General features: G+C 36.8%; 1 protein-coding gene across 1 annotated transcript in view; it reads right to left on the reverse strand.

Annotated features, from left to right (window-relative positions):
* Positions 1-229: 229 nt before the first annotated feature.
* elovl5 (ELOVL fatty acid elongase 5) overlaps positions 230-15,500 on the reverse strand; it is a 29,862-nt gene continuing 14,591 nt past the window's right edge. Inside the window, exons 4-8 of the mRNA XM_039690605.2 lie at positions 7,866-7,943; positions 4,887-5,058; positions 2,788-2,912; positions 1,031-1,165; positions 230-952 (exon numbers count right to left, since the gene is read on the reverse strand). Coding sequence (XP_039546539.1) covers positions 833-952; positions 1,031-1,165; positions 2,788-2,912; positions 4,887-5,058; positions 7,866-7,943 — 630 coding nt within the window. The 3' untranslated portion in view covers positions 230-832. The remainder of the gene's footprint in view (positions 953-1,030; positions 1,166-2,787; positions 2,913-4,886; positions 5,059-7,865; positions 7,944-15,500) is intronic.

Genomic DNA, 15,500 nt, shown 5'->3' on the forward strand with positions numbered 1-15,500 from the left:
TTTTAGCTCAGGTCCAGTAAATAATATTATACAACTTTGGATTTTAATAATGATTCAGTGAGCATTAGCTAAGATTAATGAATGTTATCTAATAACCTTATTGTAAAAATTTAACTAACTCTTACAGCATTACAGTAATGAAAACAAATGTTACAGTAAAACCTTTACTGTAATACTTTGGAAATAAAAAAAATGGGATGGGAATGGTGAGAAATACACCAAAAATGTGTAAGTTGAAATGAAATGGATATGTTTTAATAAGATTCGCCTGTCCAGTACAGCGCTAACAACAAACTACGTTAAATCACTGTTAACATTAAATAAACAGTCCATTTTCTTTTGTAAACTTACTGTAATTCACTAAACAATCAATTAACGGTCAATAAAACTGATTATCTTCTATAATTTCTCCTGACGGTTTCGTATTATCATCTACCGACCGTCAGATCATCTGTAAAGACGCATTGCATAGGCTAGAAGTGTGTGTGTGTGTGTATTGAGCTCTAAAAGTGTGGCATACCGGAGTATATTTGGTCAACTATGTCTACAGACACGTTTAGTGAAAACACCAGTGCAAATGAGTACAGTAATAAGGTTAGCCATCTTTATATTTCAAGAAAAATATATGAAAACAAAAATACTCTAGACGCCTGAGACGCACTAACTTGGACCCTAATTTTATCACTCTTTTCCTGTTTTTTTTTTTTTTGGATTCAATATGAATAACATGAGGTTGCAGTGTGCAAACATGTAAGGAGTCTCTTAAGGATTAAATGGCTTTAGCGCGGTAAGATGACACACATGTACATGTAGCTCTTCTACTGCGTTGATATCAATCTGTGCGTGGCTTTCTGCGTGTAACCTTCTCGCTGGACGTTACGCCATTAGTGTGGCCGTTTATCGATCCGTTCGGGTGATCGGTCTTCCGAGATCCCGCGTGTTTCTTATAGGTCTGTGGAGCAAAGAAAGGGAACGTTTTACTCTCGCTCCTTTGTATTCTTTCCTTATGCCAAAACGAGAGTTGGTTTACCTGTATGTAGAAGTTTGAGAAGAGTAAGATCAGAGTCATGCAGTAAGAGATTTGGAAATACAGCCAGCCCATTGGGAAACCACACGGCCAAACCACAGCGCAAGACGTCTGGAACATGGTCAGGACGAACTGGACCTGAGGGAAAACAGCCGTGAGTTATCAGTTAGAGCAGCGAAACTAAGAGTCCAAATTCTGCCATTTACAACCATTATAATCTATACACTACCGTTCAGAGGTTTGGTTTTTTCATTTACTTTTATTCAGCAAGGATGCATTAAATTGATCAAAAGACACTCATAATGTTGCGTTATGAACTCTTTCCCGCCACTGACGGAGATTTTCGCTATACGCGTTCTCACTGTTATACTGTAGGGGGCGCTGTTACATATCTACTGAAAGGGCGGAATCTCCTGATCAAAACACAGGAGAGGAAGAAACAAGCGATGGCATATGTAAAATGACACGATCATAAACATTTAACGGCATATCTGATATTCATAAAACAAAAACATTCTGGAGGCAATTGTGTGAAAACGTCCAAAAACGCAGGCAACTTCTTTCACAAACACTGGCGAGGAGAGCGTTAAATAAATGCTGCTCGTTTGAACTTTCTATTTATCAAAAAAGGTCACTTTTTTTACACAAATATGAAGCAGCAAAACTGTTTAACACTGATAATAATCATAAATGTTTGTTGAGCATCAAATCATCATATTAGAGTGATTTGTGAAGGATCATGTGACTGACTGGAGTAATGATGATAAATTCAGCTTTGATCACAGGAATAAATTACACTTTACTATATATTCACATTAGATTTACATTATAATATTATTTAACAATATTGCTGTACTTTTGACCCATATGAAACCTTTGAACTGTAGAGTACATTATTTTCATAGCTTTTTTTTTTTTTTTTTAAAAAAAGGATAGTTCAGTTTGAAATTAATTTTTGATATGTTTTATCTTACCTCAAGGGCATCCAAGATGTAGGTGTCTTTGTTTCCGCAGTATTTTCAATTTTGATATTTTTAGGTCAAACCGTTGTTGTCTGTCAGTCATATAATGGAGGTCTATGGTCACCACCTCAAAGAGCAGCACAGAGAAGTCCAGATTAAACATGATTTAATGACTCGTAAATGTAAGTACACATTGATGGCCTAAGACACGAAACGAGCGGTTTGTGTGAGAAAACGAACAGTATTTATATCGTTTTTACCTCTTGTAACCACAGCCACATCCAACTGATCTGAGGGTGTGGGCGCTTTGTGGCTGTGGTTACAAGAGGTAAAACGGTATCAATACTGTTCGTTTTCTCACACAGACCGCTCGTTTCGTGTCTTAGGCCATCAGTATGTACTTACATTTACGAGTCATTAAATCATGTTTAATCTGGACTTCTCTGTGCATGCTCTTTGAGGTGGTGACCATAGACCGCCATTATAAGACTGACAGACAACAACGGTTTGACCTAAAAATATCAAAATTGAAAATACTGCGGAAACAAAGACGCCTACATCTTGGATGCCCTTGAGGTAAGATAAAACATTAAAAAATAATTTCAAAGTGAACTATCCCTTTAACGTCACACTAGGACATCTTACTAGTGAACAGTTCCACATATGAACAAGCTGAAACTTTGTATCCCATGTATTGTAACCTCTGTTTGAAGATGATTGGTTCAGCTATTAGACTAATCTGCCATTACAGCAGCGGTTACTGAAGTACAGGACGAGAGATGGACGCCGTGCACTTGCCAGCTGGCCTTGAGTGATGTACTTCTTCCACCACAGGTACGGTCTGATGGCCGGCACGGCGGAGAGCCCGTAGTACGAGTACATCAGCACATGGATGAAGCTGTTAAACGTGGCGCCGAAATACGCTGATGAAGAGAGAAGAGAGACCAGCATTAGTTCATGCATTTCCTTCAAACACATTAAGATTATTATAATGGTGGTTTCATTTAATAGCTTGCATTAATATCCAGCATTACGCAGGTCAAGCCACGATCAGCCAAATCATCATTTACATCTCATTAATGTAGATTGTTCCGATTGCTTTACAGTGATCATAGGAGATTAAAGTTACAGAGATTGTTTTGGCTTCATGGCAGCTCTAGAATAAAGTTATTTGTCACCACACTGGACCAAGCGAAGTGTGAACACACCCTATGTGTGTTAGTTTCATGTTTCTTAGTTCCTGTTTCCTGGTTTCTATGGTTGTCTTTGTCTGGTTACTTCTCATTTTCGTGGTTGTATTTGAGCCCTCAGTTTGAGTTTGATGTTCTTGTCCTGTGTTGTCTACGTTTACGATTGCGTTTCGTTTTCTGTTCTGCTAAGCGTATGTTCTTGTTCACCCCAGAGCCGCTTTTGTGTCACATTTGCATTGTAAATAAGGCATAAGGCGAGTTCAACCACGTTTTTGCATGAATAACCAGCACTACACACTTTAATCAACGATCAGTATCCACAATCTATTCTAGGAAGTGAAGGAGTATTTCACTTTACAATGGAAATTAGCCCATGATTTACTCGCCCTCGAGCCAATCAAGGTGTGTATGACTTTCTTCTTTCAGATGAATACAATCAGTTATATATTTTTTACTTTAAATGTCCAGGCTCTTCCAAGCTTTATAGTGGCAGTGACTGGCTGTTTTGAAGTCCATTAAAGTGCATCTATCTGTCATAAAAGTGCATCTATCCATCATAAAAGTGCATCTAATCTATTCATCATAAAAGTGCATCTATCCGTCATAAAAGTGCATCTATCATCATAAGTGCATCTATGCATCATAAAAGTGCATCTATCCATTATAAAAGTGCATCTATTCATCATAAAAGTGCATCTATCCATAATAAAAGTGCATATATCTGTCATAAAAGTGAATCTATCATCATAAGTGCATCTATCATCATAAGTGCATCTATGCATCATAAAAGTGCATCTATTTATCATAAAAGTGCATCTATTCATCATAAAGTGCATCTATCCATCATAAAAGTGCATCTATCCATCATAAAAGTGCTTCTATCCATCATAAAAGTGCATCTATTCATCATAAAGTGCATCTATCCATCATAAAAGTGCATCTATCCATCATAAAAGTGCATCTATCCATGATAAAAGTGCATATATCTGTCATAAAAGTGCATCCGTCCATCATAAAAGTGCATCTATCCATCATAAAAGTTAATCTATCCATCATAAAAGTGCATCTATCCATCATAAAAGTGTATCTATTCATCATAAAAGTTAATCTATCCATCATAAAAGTGCATCTATCCATCATAAAAGTGCATCTATTCATCATAAAAGTTAATCTATCCATCAACAAAGTGCATCTATCCATCATAAAAGTGCATTTATCCATCATAAAAGTTAATCTATCCATCATAAAAGTGCATCTATCCATCATAAAAGTTAATCTATCCATCATAAAAGTGCATCTATTCATCATAAAAGTGCATCTGTTCATCATAAAAGTGCATCTGTCCATCATAAAAGTACATCTGTCCATAATAAAAGTGCATCTGTCCATCAAGATAAAAGTGACACTATTCATCATAAAAGTGACACTATTCATCATAAAAGTGCATCTATCGATCATAAAAGTTTATGAACAGAAACGGCCATTCACTGCCATTATAAAGCTTGGAAGAGCCAGGACATTTTTAAGTGAACTATCCCTTTAATGCCAGAGATGGAGTGAATCCACTCCTTTAAATACCATGTAACATAATGCAAGCAGTTATCTAAAGATGAGCACTTTTGCCCTGTTCTGTGTTAGTTTGTTTTTCTGCATCTGAATAATTCAGCATATAATCTGCACCATAAGCGTCTGAGTCGGAGAACTCACAGTGTCCACACGGCACCCAGTTCATGACGAACCACCAGATGTTGAGCATGCTGGCGTGGTGGTACACGTGCAGGAACGTGATCTGGTGGTTGTTCTTCCTCAGGATGAAGAAGAACGTGTCCATAAACTCAATGAGTTTGGAGAAGTAATACCACCAGAGTACATGAATCATCTGAGGACGGGATAAACACAAGCATTTACACATCAATCATTTCTCTAGGCATTATACAGACATGTAATATTAGACAGTGCAGAAGTCGTTAAAGGAGTAGTTCACTTATAAAAAATGCTTGCTGATAATTTACTCGCCCCCATGTCATCCAAGATGTCCATGTCTTTCTTTCTTCAGTCGAAAAGAAATTAAGGTTTTTGATGAAAACATTCCAGGATTTTTCTCCATATAATGGACTTCAATGGGGTCCAAACGGTTCAAGGTCCAAAAGACAGTTTTAGTGCAAACTGCAAACTGTTCGAACTCGTCAATCAAAATAAACAAATCTTTTTCAGAGTCGTTTGGTTCATTCAACGAACGAAACGAACGTATTGACTCGGAAAAAGATTTGTTCGTTTTAATGAACAAGTTCGAACAGGAGAGTCACGAACGCGCATCACAGAACAGAGCAAGGCGACCATTTGAGCTTATAAAACTTAAACTTTGTTATTTATTTATTAAATGAGCGATCGTTTCGCTTGATAAGACCCTTATTCATCGTCTGGTGTCGTTTAAAGCCCTTTGAACAGTTTGCACTGAAACTGTCTTTTGGACCTTGAACCGTTTGGTCCCCATTGAAGTCCATTATATGGAGAAAAACCCTGGATTATTTTCATTAAAAACCTTAATTTCTTTTCGACTGAAGAAAGAAAGACATGGACATCTTGGATGATATGGGGGCGTGTAAATTATCAGCAAAAGTTTTTTTTTTAAAAGTGAACTACTCCTTTAATAACTCATTGATTCTCAGTCCACTTCTGATTCAGTCTCTATACACTTCACATCAAACATGATGCTGTTAAATAAAAGCTTTTTAATAGTACAGTGCAACGATTAATCCCATACAAAAATAGAAGTTTGTGTTCACATAATAAATGTGTGTACTGTGTATAATTATTTTGTATATATATATATATATATATATATATATATATATATAAAAATACACACACACACATGCATGCATATATTTAAGATTTTTTTTCAATTTATTTATATATATATATATATATATATATATATATATATATATATATATTACACATTATTTATAAATATTTGATATATAAATAGAAAAAAAATCCTTAAATATATGCATGCATGTGTTATTTAATTTACCATAAATGCTTGTCGGAACACACGTAAATAATGAAATTACATATAAAGACCCTTCTAGTTAAAAAAAGCCATATGGTAAATTTTTAACTAAAAGCACAGTTTTATTAATTGTACTATTTTGTAAAACATTTTTCCATAAATGTCTGTTGTCGCTAATTGACTTCATACCTAAATGTATATCTATTCTATATGCTATAGACAAATGAACAATCTCAACTTAATTTGAGCCAGAAACAAATAATATTTTTTTTATATATATAATTGTAAATAACTTCAGGTGTTAAGGGGTTAATGTCACGTCTTCAAAAACATTTCATTCAGTTTGCACTTTGGTATATTATTTTAACGTAGCATATTTCCGCTTTGACCCCTGTTCCTGCGTGTGGTTCCTGTGTGGTTTGTTGGACTGGTTTCCTCCTCTACTGATCTGTTAACTGGTTCGCTCACCTGTCTCTGCGCTAGTTCCTCATTCCCCTCTGTATGTAACGCCCTCGGTTTCCTCAGCTCCTTTGTCAAGTATTGTCTTTGGTTTTCAAAGCCTTTGCGTTAGTGTTTTCTCCACTTTGGTTTGTGAATATAAATAAGCGTTTGCTGCCACAGATCCTCCTGTCCTCGCCTGACCGGCACGTCACATGTTTGACAAATGACACTGACCAATCCACAACTGTGAATCCATCACATCATCAGACCAGCGTTTGCTCTGGACATGTCTAATGCCGTGTCACACCTGATGAACAATATCCTAGCTAACGGTACAGTAACACAGGGAATAGAGCTACTGGAGAACGGAGACGTCGGCCCCGTCCCGAACGGCACGCTTGATGTGCACTAGCGTCTCGCGGACTCACTCGAGTGTCTGGTTAGGCCACCGCTGATCACAGCACAAAGTGATATTATATTATTATTATGCGAACACTTTACAATAAGGTTCATTAGTTAACGTGAACAATCATTCTTCAGCGTTTATTAATCTTCGTTAATGTTAACTTCAACATACGTTATTAAAATCAAAGGTTGTGTTTGTTAGCATTAGTAATGTGAACTAACAATGAACAGCTGGATTTATATTAATTAACATTGACAAAGTTTAAGAAATAATGTAACAAAAGTAGTTAATATATTAACGAATGAGCCTTATTGTAAAGTGTTAGCATTATTATTAATATTATTGTCAGTATTAGTGTGCTGCTACTAGACACTAATACGATTACTGATATTTTTATGATTGTTTCACTATTAAATCACTCAGTGAGTTTATATATGTACTTTGTTTTTTAAATCACTAAACAAATACTATATAAATCAAAAATGTTAAAATCACAATGGAATAACCCATTCATTGTACCTGTATATACTATTATATGTATATCGATTAATTTATCTAGCTGTTTTTGTGTGTGTTTGTGTATGTCATTGGTCTACTGGTGTATGCAGCTATGCCTCTTTAATATAAATTATAATAAAATAGTCCACGAGGCCGTAGGGAGTTTCAGAAGTGCAGACGGAGGACGATCGTGAGGCTTCGGGTCCCGGTTGGGACGGGGCCGTTCTCCAACAGAACGGAGAATATCGTGTGGATCATTTCTTTTGTGTGTACTGCACTGTATAACATCGTGGGGTCTCATGCATGTGAAGCTCAGTTGTGTTACCCTGGTGTCGGCCTCTCCCGCACTGTGTGTGTCCTGGCAGAAGAAGTTGTATCCGCCTTGATACACTGACATCAGCAGCTGTAGACAGACGGAGAACAGAGGAAACGTTAAACTCAACGCCACTTTAATACGAAACACGCTTGAGGGGAAGAGAGGATCAGTTTACACCAACAAAACACACAATGTCCCCAGAGAACGTTCTGCTGTAACTCGACACCCTCGCCTCATTTAGTATTAGCACGGTTCTGTGAATATGCAAATGAGCCCCGCCTCCACTCACTCAGTAGGTGTTTCTCGATGTCAAGGATACTTCCTAGGCAGGACGGATCCTTCCAAGTCATTTCCTTTAGAGGCTAGCCGAGGCTCCTCTTAAGCAGTCCTTATTTTGTCTTGTTAGCCGTTATAGAAATAAATAAATAAAGTAAGGGATAATGTATAGAGAGCCTAAGCCCCTCCCCTTCCGGTCGACCACCATGGGACCTTATTTCGAAAAAATATTGAATGGTAGTCAATGGCGAGAGACAACAAATATTTTAATCTGGTTTGAATTGTGCCCTGAATTACACATATGATGTTTGTCAATTTAAAAAATACATTTTAAAGTAAAAGAAAGTCGCAGTTTGATGTAAAACCGTTGGACTGTGAAAATACGTAATTACAAAGACTACAAACCCCAAAGGCGCACATTTTCTCTCAATGAATGAAGCTAACTTTACTGAGGCTGATGTCTGTCATTGTTTCTATAGTCTTACGTTATAATCGTAACGTTACGCCGTCATACCTGAGTGTTTTGTACCAGACTGCACACACACGAGCAGCGGATCTCACTCGTTGTTTCGCTTCCTGGGAGATGTAGTTCACAGAGCGATTTTCACATGAAACTAAATGTTACTCTTCTGTTTTATGACAAACTGCGTCGTTTTTGACTTTCAGAATTATCTTTTAAATTGACAAACATCATATGTGTATTTGAGGGCACAGTTCAGACGGAATAAAAAGATAAGTTGTCTCTCGCCATTGACTACCATTCATATTTTTTCCGAAATAAGGTCCCATGAGCCGGAAGCGGAGGGGCGGGACTTAGGCTCTCTACAGTGAGACGGTTGTCATAGCGAATCCCGCAAACTCTAACGCGGAGGGGTCTTGAATCAGCCTGAAGGGTTTGTATTCGCTGTAACAACGGCCTCGCTATACATTTTCCCACTTAACACGGCTACCTACCAAATTAACACAAAATATTGATTTAAAAAGGAGTTTTTTCATTAAAAAAACGGAGTGAAGAGAACTGTGTCCATAGCAACACGATCCAACGTTAGCTGTTAAAACACATGCAATGGTAAAATATGTGACCAACAAAAAAGGCTATAATGTTATATGAAGTAAAAATTAAAAAGTGAAACACCAGTAAAAGGAAACAGCTTTAAATCCCCTCTGCAAATCACTTGAGCCGTTTTAAAAAACATTAAATAAATGGCAAAACTGAAATTATACTTGCTTACATTTGAAAGCATATTGCCGTCATTACTCCGACTCCGCTAACGGACGACATTTTTTATTTTTTGAACAAGATAGCAAAGCTGCGCATAGGATTGTGGGTGATTGAAAGCGTGAATGCTACACATATGCATCCTTTCCTGTGTATGGGACATTTTCCGAACGAAGGGCTCAGTCCTCGACATTGACATAGCATCCTCGAAATTAGAGATCCTCTGGTTGACGATCACACGTTGATCTGATTGGTTACAAGGTCGTTTGTGAGGTCAGAAACACCAGCGATTTCAAAGCGTGTTTTTGAGACTGTCTTTGGTTCACTGCAGTTTTAAGGAGGAAATAATCAGCAATGCTGTCGACTCATGAACTTACACATGATTAAAAACACCACAGACACATAAACAACATTAAAAGCTGGAGTTTCACCACAGGGAGTTATTCAACAGAATATTAGTTTTTTTTTTAATGAAACTTACCAACATTCAAGTGACGCTAAAACAAAAAAGGTATTTTGGCTTTTTTTCTCTTTTGATCTTGATATGAAGAGTTCAGATGCAAAAGCCTCTAAGTGCCATTTGAAATTTTCTCCGAGAATGATCATTTTTATCGAGCTTGTATATTTAAGTTCAGTGATTTCACTTAAATTGCAATGATAATTAGCTATTAATTGTTATTTAAGTGAAATTACTGAACTTAAATATACAAGTTTGCTAAAAAGTTTCAAAATGGCATTTAGAGGCTTTTGCATCTGAACTCTTCATATATTTAATGTTCAGATATTAATACTGTATAACTAAATATAATATGAATCGATGATGGAAACGTCTTGTGTTTGGGGTTGCGCTGCCAGATTTAAAGCAAAAGGTGTAGGGGTTGTTGTATCGATTTCTTGTGGGTGAGGAGGTTATAGCGAGTGAATGTTGTGTCAAAGCAGGAAATCTTAATGATGATGTCCTAAATTATATCAAGTTCAAAGTTCAAGCTACTTTATTTATACCCGAAGGTAGATTTTGTTTGCAGTAGAGGCCATGTCCACACTAATACGTTTTCGTTTGAAAGCGTATATTTCTCTCCGTTTTGGCCTTCCGTCCACACTGAGACGGCGTTTTAAGTCACCAAAAACGTATCGTTTGGAAAACGCTCTCCAAAGTGGATAAATTTGAAAACGCCGTTTTCGCGTTGTAGTGTGGACAGTGAAACCGGAGGTATTTCAAAACGATGACGCAAGTTTAGTCATGTGATCCATGTAGTACCAATAGATATCCATGTTTATCGGTATTGTGCCTGTTATGTGTTATTCATTTTTACACTGTTGCTAAAATATGTTACTTTCTATTAGGGTTGGGTATCGTTTGAATTTGAACGATTCTGATTCCGATTCCTTGTTTCGATTCCGGTTCCTAACGATTCTCGATTCAGATTCTTTTAAGAGGCAGGGTCAAAAAAGTTTAGCTAACCTTGCTAACCAACAGCCTTTCTGAAGGAAATACTCCTTCTGTAAAAATACTCCTTTTGTCACAAATTTTGCATTTTGCCGAGATTTCGTTATTTTTAGAAAAGTGAAGCCACACTTTGGATCGGCGACGTAAGCTACTCATGTTCGACTCGCGCGGTTATGCCAACACTTCCGGTAGACGCTTCTTCGTTGGTGTTGTTCAGCGGTTTCTTCTTCAGCTCGGCGGACTGTGAATATAGAAACTAGGAATCGAAATTTTAACTTTTGAACGATTCCGGGAAAAACTAAAAGTTAGTCTCGGTTCCAATCGATACTCGATTCTCGATACCCAACCCTACTTTCTATGTTACTTAATATGTGCTATTCTTCATAGCACAGTACTGCAAAGATGACAGATAATGTACTCACATTTGCTGTCCTGCGGCAAAAAAAAATAAAAAATAGGCTATGGTGACTGAATGCGACCTGGACGCATCCGTGATGGTGAGATATTTTGCTAAATCAAATTATCCTGTTATTGTACGATAACATTATTATTTATTTTCCCATCTGTATCATCTTAGCTTTTGTGAAGTTTCACGCATGCGCAGTAAAGTGAATTTAGAAATTTCTCATCCACACCGAAACGTCGGAAAACACCTGAAAACGCTAGTGTGGACGGGGAGCGTTTTTAAACGAAAATGCTGTTTTCAAATGTATCCGGATTAATGTGGACGTAGCCAGAGTCACACATCACATTTCACACATAATCACATTACACACGGTCAAAAACTAAAATAAATACATGAACATACGTAAATTTTTTTACGTAAGATACAAGTAAAAAGGATTTAAATACATAGGTACAGTTCGTTTGAAAAATAGACGCGTATAAAAACTGGAGGAGAATGAACAATTGTGCAAAATATAGCTATAACTTCTTCGTCAGAGTAATTGCTGCAGGAACAAAACTATTTTTGTACCTTTTTGTTTTACACCTGGGGATCATAAACCTACGCCCGGAGGGTAAAAGCTGGATCTCTGTGTGCACTGCATGAGGACTGTCGTATAAAATTGATCTAGTTATGCGCTGTACCTGTTTTGTGTATAAGGTCTCCACGTTAGGCTGTTGCTCACCAATCAGCCTACTAGACCACTTTACTACTTGGTTGAGTGAGAATTTTTCAAAGTGAGATTCCCAAACCAGGCTGCTAGTGCAAATGATAGAACTGACTCAATAAACGCATGATAAAATAGGGTCATGATAGATTTGTCAACCTGGAATTTGCTCAATTTCCTCAAACAAGACAGGCGCTGATGCCCTTTTTTACACAGCACCGCTTCACAGTTACTTTCGAATGTGAATTTGTGGTCTATTATCATCCCCAGGTATTTATAAGAAGTGACGCATTCAACAGTTTGACCATTGATTAATGTAATTTCCTGTGTATAGTTTATTTTCTTTCTAAAATCAATAAGCATATCCTTTGTTTTAACTACATTTAGTTGAAGGTGAGAAGCCTCATCGATGACTGGACCATGGTCTGTTTGCCTATCTTGGAGCAGACGGACAATTACTGAATCATCTGCGAATTTAATTATAGACCTGTTTTCCCACCTACTCTGGCACATGTTTGTATACAGCAGCGGTTTTCAATAGGTGAGGCGCATCTCCCCTGGGGGGGCGCCAAAGAGCGACAGGGGAGGCGCGAAGCAGTTTATAATACGCGACTTTTTTTTAAAGTCACGTTAAAACAGCACGGGTTGCGTTTTTTGGGGCTTGTGCATCCTTATGGACATTTTTGTCCTTTTCAGTTTTGTTTTTTTGATCACTTTGCCTGTGTTAAAGCTAACTGCAAAAAACTTGCCACAGGTGTGTATTTTTATTGGAATTTTACTATTTCACAGTCATTTTCTTAAAAAAATTATTTTTTGCATTAGGTTCAAAAAAATACTCCCTCTCAGCACCTTTTGGACAAAAATGTCCCCATTGAAACCCATTAAAACTGCCATTTTTAATCCCCGGTTCAGTTAACTATAAAATTATGCAATCTTTGTTAAGAGGCTTTCATTCTGATGGCAAGGCTTCAAATTTTTATTTTTTTACTATTTTTTATCAGATGGTGCCATTTTTTTAAAAGTTTGGCCTATAAAACAAATATCGCTTTATTCCTGTTTTCTGCTTCGGCATATTACAGAGCCAGCTGGATAAATTATGCAACAATATTTGTGTGGGTGTGTTGGTATGGATGTCAGAGTGTGGTTAGTATGTGTGTTATAAAAAAATATGTGTGTGTGTGCGCATGTGTGTGTTTGTAATACTGAGAGAGAAAAACTGCAAATTCAAATCCAATCACTGTGAGCTCCAGTGGGGTTTTGCTGCCACCCAATGGGGAAAATATGTTACTACGCCCAAACAAACTGTTACCGAAAGCTCATTTTTTGAGATATCATCCTCAAATTTGGAACACAACCTATTTAGATTTATGGCTTTGATTTTATTGCAGTTTTGAGTTCAACCTGATTTATAAAATATATATTTTATATAAAATATTTTCTCATAAATAATTTTCATATACCTATACAACTTTTTTTTGGATTTACTTATTATTATTTTTTTACTTCCGCAATAATCTGCAAAGGGTCTTCTTTAAAATGATACCAAACTTAAGTCTGTGCTCCAAAGCATCACATTTTTATGACAGTTTTTTGACATGGACATTTTTGTCCTCTTCTTACCTATGTGTAACTTTTTTTAATTGATGCACAAGGGTAAAAGGAAAATCTGACAAGCAACTTTGTTTTCTTTAGCCCACATCTATGCTGACATGACAGCAGAATGCTTTTTGCACTTCTGTTTGTGTTATATTAAAATGTTGAACTTCTACAAGCTGGTTACTCAAAGTGTCAATCTCATTTCTAAAATCAAAAATATCAAAACGATTATGAAATTGACTAAGAGCATTGGCCAGTTCAGTATCTGAACTGAAGCCATTCAGCGTGACTGCGCTGCTGCTCTTTAAATTCTGGAGGCCTGCTATTGTTTTCATACTGACCCAGGCTGACCCAAGGTTGTTTGTTGTCATCTTGTTCTCCAGTTTATATTTATAGTCTCGTTTAGCTTTGAGAATTTCTAGTTTTATATCCTTTTTTGCCCTTTGTAGTTCAACAGTGTCATGATATTTTTTTCTTTAAGCTATCTTTTAGAGCCAGACCGATATATCGGCAGACCCATATTATCGGCCGATATTAGGCATTTTCTAAAATATCGGTATCGGCAGTTATAATGGCTGATAAATGAATATTTCAAAAATAAAATAAAAACGGGCGAATCACGCTTCAACCAGTGTTGGAGTTGTATAGTTTGTCCACCAGAGGGCACTCTACACCGTCCCTGTTGGCAACACTCGTGTATAACGCGCCACACATCCTGCAACCTGCTGATCCAGCCAGAGTCAGGCAGAGAGAACCAGTTATGCATTATCATATTATTTTAGTTAAAACTCATAATTAACTACAAATAACTAATGTTAGGGAAATCTGATATTTTGTTGCTCGTTTCTGAAATAAAAAAAAATAATAATAATATCGGCCGATATATCGGATTTTAAAACCAACAAATATTTGTATCGGTATCTGCCTTCAAAATCCTTTATCGGTCGGGCTCTACTATCTTTAACAGTTTTAGTTATCCACGGTTTATTGTTAGGGTAGATTTTCACCTGCTTACATGAATCATGTCTCTACAAAAAGCAATATATGAACATGTCACATCAGTCAATTCACTCAGGTCATCCCCACAAGACTTTCGAAACATTTCCCAGTCTGTGCAGTCAAAGCAATCTTGTAAGCATAATACGGATTCATCAGTCCAATCTTTAACTTCTTTAATTTGAGCTTTATGTCTTTTTAGGACCGTTCTGTATGTTGGAAATGCACACAGTCATGATCCGCTGAACCCAGTGGTGGTAAGGGCAATGATTTATAAGCGTCTTTTATAGATCCAAAGCAAAGGTCCAGAGTTTTCTTGAGACATACGTGATTAAAATCACCTAGTATGAAGTTTGGCGCCTCGGGAGAGATATGACTCATCAAATGTTTATATTTCTGCTGCCAACCCCTTCAACTCGGGTTCTTGTAACGTTATTCTCAAAACAGTCATAACAAAGCATTTTATCTTCGGCCGGGACTATCATTCGAGACTAATATTAGTAAACTTGCCTCTTTTGAAGATCAGACTCATTGCCAGTCCCTGCCTGAAGTAAAACAGGGCTGCCCACTCTCACGCAATTGTCACTTTTCACACGCCACACATCCATTTTCTCACGCAACTTACCGAAATATATATTCCTCATTTATAATTAGACCAATCAGTGTTTTTCAACCACGCGACACGAACAGGTTTATATAACAGCTGGAGAACAATATTGTCACATAACATTTACCTCAGGAAAGCCATTTAACCCCTTAACCGTCACCCCCCTTTTTGAGAATGGGGGTTAAATGCTCTATTCACACTTAAATGGTTGTAATTCAAGAATGCTTTGGAATATATACCCAAGTTTGGTCTTGTTTTAAAGAAAACACTCAAAAAATGAAAGTATGAAAAAGTTATGAAAGTTTAAATTCACAGTAATAGAAATATACTGTACTTTATATTTTTTATTTTATATAAAATATATATTTTACAAAATATTTTTTACTATAAA

This window comes from Pimephales promelas, chromosome 11, assembly GCF_988280905.1.
Source record: "Pimephales promelas chromosome 11, fPimPro1.hap1.1, whole genome shotgun sequence".
NCBI lineage: Eukaryota > Metazoa > Chordata > Actinopteri > Cypriniformes > Leuciscidae > Pimephales > Pimephales promelas.